Source organism: Morone saxatilis, unplaced genomic scaffold, assembly GCF_004916995.1.
Source record: "Morone saxatilis isolate NCDOM2014 unplaced genomic scaffold, NCSU_SB_2.0 Contig14, whole genome shotgun sequence".
Taxonomy (NCBI): Eukaryota; Metazoa; Chordata; class Actinopteri; family Moronidae; genus Morone; species Morone saxatilis.
Genome location: NW_023339696.1, coordinates 16,863,152 through 16,871,858, shown reverse-complemented (window position 1 = coordinate 16,871,858; position 8,707 = coordinate 16,863,152). Strand labels below are relative to the sequence as shown.

The window sequence follows — 8,707 nt, the reverse complement described above, 5'->3', positions numbered from 1 at the left end:
AATATTGGAGTAAGAGAGAAAATACCAATGTGCATGAGTAATTGCTTCAAAACCTTTTGAAGTTTCAAGTGTTTTATCTAAAGGAACTCCATGTGTCTGTAAGGATGGAGGAGATTAGCTCTGATATTGTCATTATGTATCTCATAATAGCAATACAACCTAGCTTTTATACCTGCAGCTCCACTGATGACTGATAGTGTCCAAGAAATGTTAAATTAAAAGATACAAGTTGTAAAACAGTCTAACTAGACAAATTTAGTCAGTAAAAGTCTTCTGAATATCTTTAGTCGGTTATCTTGTTCATATAGGAGCATTACCTTCATCACTATCACCTATAAACTACCAGTCTGAGCTTTGTCAACCCATCTCGCTGATTGGCCAGAGTCAATGGCGCCTCCTGTTGCGTCACTGCTGTCATTAAGTGGAGTGGAGCGGCTCATCAGTCAGAACAAAGCCGGGTCGGTGCCGCTGCTGCTGGGGTCAAAATACCGACGTCTCTCCCACCAACCTGGATTAGTTGTTTTAAACTCAAACTTCACCATGGCCAACAAGACGACTCCTCTCCTCTTTAAGGCGCTTCTGGACGTGTCTGAAGCTCACTCTTCAAAAGTTGTGCGAGGGAAGACAAACAGAGCGAATATCAGGTGAGTGATAATGCTAATGTAAGGGGGCTTCCCCACAGAGAACCGTACAGGTGAAAACACTGAGTAAAGCTCATTTGTGCTGTGTTTAGCCAGTCAGAGGTTATCGAAATGTGGCTGTTGGTTGTATTCAGGTTGTTTACTTACATTTCCGGACATGTTGGGCTATTTTTTAATGGATACTAGACTGAATTTCTAGTGTTTGAGAAGTGTGAAGCAGCACCTGGCAGCAGCCGCGGGACTCTGCTTTTCCTCCCTCTGGTGGCAGATGTGGTTTTTATTCAATGAGCTGCAGGGAAATGTTAATCCACTTGGGTAGTTATGAATTGTATTACATCAAATATTTAACATTCAGAATACTGTTCTGTGTTATGAATGCTTTACCTTCACTAAGAACTGATGCTCATATATTCAAACAGTGTGAATGTACAGCGTATAAAATGTGAATGAACTAGCTGGCACTAGATGGCACAGGACTCACACTCACTGTGTCTGTTTCCCACAAGTTAATGAATGTATTCCCATATATGTAATTTCCTCCCCTCAGACACTTGGGCTCCTGTGGGGCCCTGGTAGCGAGAAGGGCCAGCCTGCCACTCTGCCCCGCCGCCCCCATCAGTACACCCAGCCGCAGCTTCATCAACCTGGCTGCTCCCATCGCCACCCGCAGGATGGAGTACACCGAGTGCCGGACATTAGGGTGAGTGTCCCGATCTATACTGTCCAACAAAACCACTGACATAGGAAGACAGTAATAATTTATATATATGGTAAGGAATAGATATTATTATATATTCTAATTTAAATGGAGTTGCAAATCAAGCTGCTTTTGCTTGATTTCAGCTTCTCAGATATGAGGATTTGTTGCTTTTTTTGTCTTGTATGAGACTTTACCAAATGTCCTTGTCCTTTGGACTATTAAGCAATTTGAGACTAAAGCTCTGGGAAGTTGCGTTCAGCGTTTTTCATTATTTTCTGATAATTTATTGACAAAATGATTCGCCTAGAATCTATCTGTATTGAAACGGTATCTCACTGTGTGTGCGTCTGTCGTCATGTGACTGTGCTCAGGTATACTCCAGAGCAAATGTACGATGTGGTGGCCGGTGTGGACCAGTACCAGCACTTTGTTCCCTGGTGTAAGAAGTCTCGGGTCATTAAGGGACGAAATGGGGATGTCCAGGCGGAGCTAGAAATAGGTTTCCCCCCCATCGTGGAGCGCTACACCTCCGAGGTCACCGTCGTCCCGAACCACAAAGTCAGGGTAAGAGAAAACAACCGTTAAAAGTAACTACCTCATCATTCTGTGCTCCTCTATAAAGATTCTAACAGCTTTGTCTGGGCTTTGACTCAGGGTAAGGCTCGTTGCCTTTTGGTTGTCAGCGATAAATAATGGGTGATTTCTTTTGAAACAGGCCGTGTGCACTGATGGATCCCTATTCAGCCACCTTGAAACAATATGGAGGTTTGCCCCTGGAGACAAAGACCTACCAGCCTCCTGCAAAGTGGAGTTCTATGTAAGTGTATAAGATCAAAGTATGACCTGACCCTGAGAACCATGAGGAACATTTGACATATGGAGAGACAGGGGGAAAGTAGAGTTCTGAAATCAAACTAGAATAGTGTACACAATGAAAGGAATAAACTAGAATATTAACAAACCCACAACTTTCCCATGGGGCTTGAGAGATCAGATTGCATGCTGAAGGATAAACTCATTCCAAGTATTCGTTCCTGTACCATTGTGAATGGATTACTGGCTGGCGGAAGTGTTGAGTTAAATCTCATTATGCTCTAAGTTTAGTCTTGAGTAGCATGCTGGTGTCCTTTGAGGCCTGAAATAGCCGCCGGGGCAGGGAACAGTGTTAAGGAGGTGCTGACAGGAGTTTGACCTCAGTGTTGGCTCAGATTACCTCAGGGTCAGCCAGGAAGTGGTTCGATTCTAGTAGAACATGTTAAGACTTATTATCAGTGAACACCTGAAGGAAGTAAAGTCTGAGCATTTTTTTCCCTTGCCAATGCGGAGTCTGGTACTTGAACTTTGAGTGTCGGCCAATACCGAGTGCCAATCCGATACTGGCGTGGGTTGTTTAGATTGGTTAGGGTTAAGGTGAGAATATCTGGGTAAGCCAATCAGAGTCGGGCAGAGAGTAGGGCAGGCCATGACTCTGCCATCCTGGGGGAAAAATAGCAAGGACAGGCGGTATCGGAACAACTCCACTGTCAAAAACAAATTTTAAATCTACCAACTTAACTGACAGAGCTATGGGTCTATATTCAGATACTTTCAAGAGTTCTGAAATAAAGAGTCACAGACTGTTGGCTAACATGTCCGTCCCCCTTCCTGCAGGTGTCATTTGAGTTCAGGTCTCTTCTGCACTCTCAGCTGGCCAGCGTGTTCTTTGACGAAGTGGTTAAGCAGATGGTCGGTGCCTTCGAGTCACGAGCAGCTACGCTTTACAGAGCCCAACAGAAGGCACCATTGAGGCGGCGGTCGACTTGAGGCGCCCCCTTCTTTCCTTCCCTTCCACTCTGACTGTCAACCAAACCTTGCTCTATCTACTATCAACACTTACACAGGAGACTGGATCTTCTTTTTGCACTCACTCATATCTTATATTAAATTTGACGTACACATGGAATATATAAACTATTTATCTGGAAGCCACAAGCTAAATTATTTACTTTCTTGTACATATATTTATTTTAGGGATATGAATAAATGCATGGTTTCAAATTCTAATGTTGAACACAGATGTTTTCTTTGTAAAATTGTGGGTCAGTGGAATAAAAAAGATCTTATTTTGGTAAAACTATGTCCAAGCGTCATTTATACTATATTTTTTTAAGTGCACATTTCCAGTGTAGTTTAAAGTATCTGTAACTGCTTATTTGTTATGTTTGAGCAAGAGTAATGGACAAAAGCATGTGCCTCAGGAGCGGTTGTGAAAGCACAGGACCACTGACCCGAGGCTACAGTCAGCACAACAACAGAACAACTAGCTTTACTCTGTAGGTGGTCGTCTGTTTTCTTGTTAAGAAACCTGTAAAAGCACATGTGGTGCTGATTTCACAACTCGTGACCATTTTAACAGCTTAAAGTACGAGGTAAACAAGAAACATACAGCACATACTGAAACATGGGGCACATGCAGACAACAGGAGCTCACACATCAAAGATATATATTTTTTAACGGTTTTTGTGTAGGAACAAACTAGCAAATAAATGACTTAAAGGGACAATGTGTAGTATTTTAAGTATTTTATTTGCTAAAATCAATGTCTTCATTCATAAATGTGTCCTCATTGGTGTAAAATTACCTCTGCCAATGATCTGACTTATCCTCGTAAGCGAAGAATTTCTTATCTGTATATACATTGGACGGGCAAGTCCATGGAGGCTTCCATGTCGTTCCGCCATTTTGAAAAACTACAATCGCCGAGAGGGACATACAGCACTAGCCTACCTGTCTAGCTAACAACGCGTTTTCGTTCAGAGCCAGCGTCACGTGACTGAAACCAGCTATAACGGAGAAGGAGATCAGTGAGAGGCGCTTGTCACTGCCCTGGCACATTTGAAAGTCTGCACTGCACTTTAGTTTATAATGGAGGATCATACTTATGCCGAGCCACAGGACAAGGAATTATCGTCGGGAAGAAAGCGAAAAAGGGAATTAAAAAGGCAACGTGACCGGCGTATTCAGAAAACGAGGGTCAACATCGGGGTAGCTTTTCCCAGGTGGAAAGAGCTAATGAAGGAGAAAGACTTTGAAAGGGACGCTGAAGTTGCCTGCTTTCTCCTCGACAGGTAATAAGTCAATGTTACGGTCTAAATTACAAGGTTTTTTTATTCTTGGGTGTTTAAGTCACACATATGATGCCAATTGGCATTGTAGTTTGTTTGAAATAACGAACCTCATCACCCGAAAGACAACTCGATGAAGTGGTATTGGAAGACATGTTGTCATAGCTTCTTGGTACATAATGGCTACCGTAGTTGCAATACACATTTGAAAACGCGAGGCGCTAGAGAGCACTATTCGTTTGAATGCAAAATGAAGACTATGAACTTTTCTCAGTTGATTCAAGCTTGCATAAAACTAAAGTTAACAAAAAATGTTTCGCTTCTTACATTTAAAAAGAAGCCAAAAAGTAGGACGGCTAAGTTAGCTACATGGGTAACCAGCTAACAGTAGCAGCTAGTTAGCAACTAAAGTAGCTAACTGCTAACAAGAAGTAGCTAAGACTATATTTTCATCAGGAAACTCCATAAATCACTGAAAGTCAGAGGGAAGACCAGAAAAATATTCTCTTCATAAAATATTTTAGTTTCTGTGAATAAATTTAAAGTTTTGTGTGCTTGTGTGTGTGGTTCTGTTCCATTCAGGTCTAAAAGAGTCTGGGTGCCTCCACTGTGCAAACTCACTGAAAAAGGTCTATTGGTAGCAAGGCTGTGCCAACTCCACCTTGGTACTGATGTTTTTCAGACTCTGTAGCACCTACCCACCTTGTAGGACTGATGTGCATTTGGGTTTTAAAGAAGCTTTCATTTTGTTATGCACAGTTGGGCCTGGGAGATTGGAGCATTCCCAGTAAAAACCAAGACCTGGTCCATCTAAGCCTCTAAAAAGCTTAAAATCACAGCAGAAATTGAGGAAACAGAGGAGTGATAACAATCAACAACACTTGCGAAACCCTGCAATCCTACAAATTATGGTCATTTTGTGCTTAGAGCCAATAAAACATTCTGAAGGCTTTGTGCTCCACGAACATTCCATGCTGAAACGAGTCAAACATGTAAAACCCTGCCTGTTAACTGATTTGGTATCGTGTGAACTAAGAGGAACGAGTGCAAATACATTATGTACATAGATATATGACCAGAGGAAGGGAGAGACTTTCCCTGACATACCAAGCGCTGACTTTCCCTACGGCACTGACAGTAAAAAGAGGGCAAAAGACTTGAAAGCTCACTTCATCATTTCTCAACATACTTGTTTCCGGCCTTCAGGGAACCTGGCTGACATGTAACTTATCATTGTTTGGTTCAGTTTCATGTTCCTTACGTGTACAAGATGGTTCAAAGGAAATGTCTATCATAAACCTTTCCATAGAGATTGATTAAGTATTCTAAAGAAAAACATAAACAACTGAGAGAATTAGTCAATTAATTAATTAGTCTTCATTTTTGGCTTGATTTGGTTCTTTAAGTCCAGATGTGCAAAGTGCAAACTTCTGCAAGGTGTTTTTTGCTCTCGGTAATTACTGTAAAAAAACCAAACCTGGCAAAAAAACACATCTTGGTGGCCTCAGATGAGATAAATACCATCCAACCCAATTTAGTGTCTTTCAGCTCATTGTTTTGGTTTTTATACCAACTTTACTGTTTGGTTCAATCTTACGGCTCTCGCTAACAGAGTTTTCAGTAGCAGCAGGCAGATTTCTTTTTTATTTAGTAAAGAGGCTTTGATAAATCCACTGTACACTACCTGACTAGCACCAAAAACGACAAAGTTAGCAACTAGCTGGTGAACATAGTGGAGTTATTTAGCATCTACAGAACCAGATATTTCCCTCAGGAGTTTGTGGGACAAAACAGAGCTAAAAGGAGAGTGAATATTGGACTTTCATTCATCAGGTGGGAAGAAACATGATTTCATATAAATGTAAATGTTGCTCTGTGTTGCTCTATAATCAATTATTGCTGCTTCTCACCACTACAACCAGTAAAATCATAAAGTTGACTTAATTTCAGCAAAAAGCCTGTGGTTCTTTCAGGCAGCTCAAGAGTTAAATTGGCAAATCAAATTCATTTTAGGACCACGTGTTGTAGCTAAAGGACCGGAAAACGGGCATTCCACTGACAAATTGTAGTGGCTTGACAGATCATTTTTAAACCCCCATTCTGCTTCACACAGCCCCGCACTGCTCACCTTGGCTAAGTGAGAAAAATTACCTTGCCCCAACTCTGAAATGTTTTGCTTCCCAGGATCACTGAAGAGTAACTGCTTCATAAGAGCTACTGCAACACAAGCATTAGGAAGGGAGCAAGTTCCCCCATTCATATCCACAGTGGTGTGTAATGAACACATTACCTTTGTCGGATGACTTTATAAGAGCTTCATCTTTGTAGCAGCCAAGAGGTGTCTATGGAAAGAGAAAAGCTCATGTTTTGTGTCGTACTGTACAGGTATTGTAGTCATGTAATGTGACAGACATGAGCTGGATTGTTGAGAAGCAAACCTGCACTGTGCCCATATAGGTCAGTGCATTGCATCAAACACAACGTCTGGCTCAAGTGAAGATGAATCTTTGTCTTTCATGTGAGGTAATGAAGTTCAGGGCTGAGTGCTGTGTTTGAAGTTATCCAGCAGTGTGTTTGTTGAGGCTGGGTGGGTTCACGTCTCAGTCGGCCTGGGTGCTGCAGGTCAGCTACATGGAGGGTCGGTCTGACAGCGCAGGCCTTTGTACTTAACAAGGGATGCTCGCAAAGGTACGCTGTGCTGCTTTGATCCTCGGGTCAGCTGAATGACTCACAGGTCAGTCCAGAGCTGTGATTATTAAGCTGAAAGCTGCACTCAGGAAGATATGTTTCAGTCCCATAGAACAAAAGAAGTCCCCTTGAATTTCCTTTTATAACTATATCAAGGTATTCTAGTGAATTCCACAGACACATGCAGTCAAAACATAGCCTTGTAAAGCTGCAAATGCCCACTTTGCTTTACTAAAGTTAACTCACAGTGGCTGTAATGTATTCATTTTCAGCTATCTGAATTGTATGACATAGCAGGATTGTGTATAACTCTTTCATTCATTCACTCCCTATGTTATGTCCCAACCACTGACAGTATATATAATGGACAAAGCTTCTGGGTCTGCAGCCAACACATTGTCTTAAACCTGCATTTTATGTAAAGGCCAGTAGGGGGAGCTCCATTGGCTGCAATAAAAACCGATACCATGCAGTCTAATGGAGACTTCTCAGTTGATTTATGAGCTCAGTAAACAGTTTCTTAAGGAGTTTATGGTCTACTGTATAATCTCACAATCAATCTCTAGTTTCAGTCTTCTTCCACACAGCATGATGTTTGCATTTAGTAAATGATGGTCCCATTTAGAGAAAAATAGACCATAAAGCAGGGTATGCTTAAGGGCGGGGCTACCTTGTGATTGACAGGTCATTTTCAACTCAGATCAAACTGTCAAACTAGGCAGTGCTGATCAAATATGGATCAAGATTGTGTTACTGTGTTGACTAATTCTCTCCCAAAATCTTTTCAGAAATGTTTTATTGTACTGTTGATGTGGAATATGAGATTGTGTGTGACCAGGCGAGCCACAGTACTCAAAGTACGTCAACTCCACTGGCTCTAAAAAAAAAAATAACATTTTGTGTTGTCACCTACAACAGGTTCACACTCAGGTCAATATAGTAATGCATAGTATACTATAATACCATAATATTGAATTATTCTGAAATGGACCATTCTGTATGAGAAACACTTAATCGGAAGGTTGTTGGTTCAATCCCCGGCTCCTCCGTGCCACGTGTCGGAGAGTATGCCTTGAGCAAGGATACCTTACTGAACCCCGAATTTGCTCCCGATGCCGTGCGATCGGTGTGTGAATGTGTATGAATGAGTTAGTTTCTGTTCGCTATGGACTTTGCCATCACTGAGTGAATGTGGGTGAAAGGGTGAATGTGGCCACGTAGGTATAAAAGCGCCTTTGAGTCGCGTCCGGAAGACTAGGAAAGGTGCTATACAGGTCCATTTACCATTTAAGTACATTTTCTTGCAAATACTTTAACATTTTGCATTCTGGACTTTTACTAATTTAGTTTTGTAGTACCACTACTTTTACTTAAGTAAAACATTAAATTAACAGCTACAATACAGTAGTTAGGAAATTAGTGGTTCCCAAACTGTTTCCATAAGGGAGCCCTTTTCTATTATTGAGTAAGTGACTTATTTGATGAATATTTCATATTATATTCAATGCATAACAGTAACACTACAGAACTCATAACTGATAACTGAACTACAATAAACCTAAACAGTAAACAC

General features: G+C 41.4%; 1 protein-coding gene across 1 annotated transcript; it reads left to right on the top strand.

The window, feature by feature from the left end:
• Positions 1-421: 421 nt before the first annotated feature.
• si:ch73-141c7.1 (coenzyme Q-binding protein COQ10 homolog, mitochondrial) lies at positions 422-3,454 on the top strand. The gene is made up of 5 exons (XM_035655267.1): positions 422-644; positions 1,189-1,341; positions 1,713-1,905; positions 2,057-2,158; positions 2,992-3,454. Exons 1-5 carry the CDS (start codon positions 541-543, stop codon positions 3,142-3,144), a joined length of 705 nt encoding a protein of 234 aa, XP_035511160.1. The 5' UTR covers positions 422-540; the 3' UTR covers positions 3,145-3,454.
• The last annotated feature ends 5,253 nt before the right edge of the window (positions 3,455-8,707 follow it).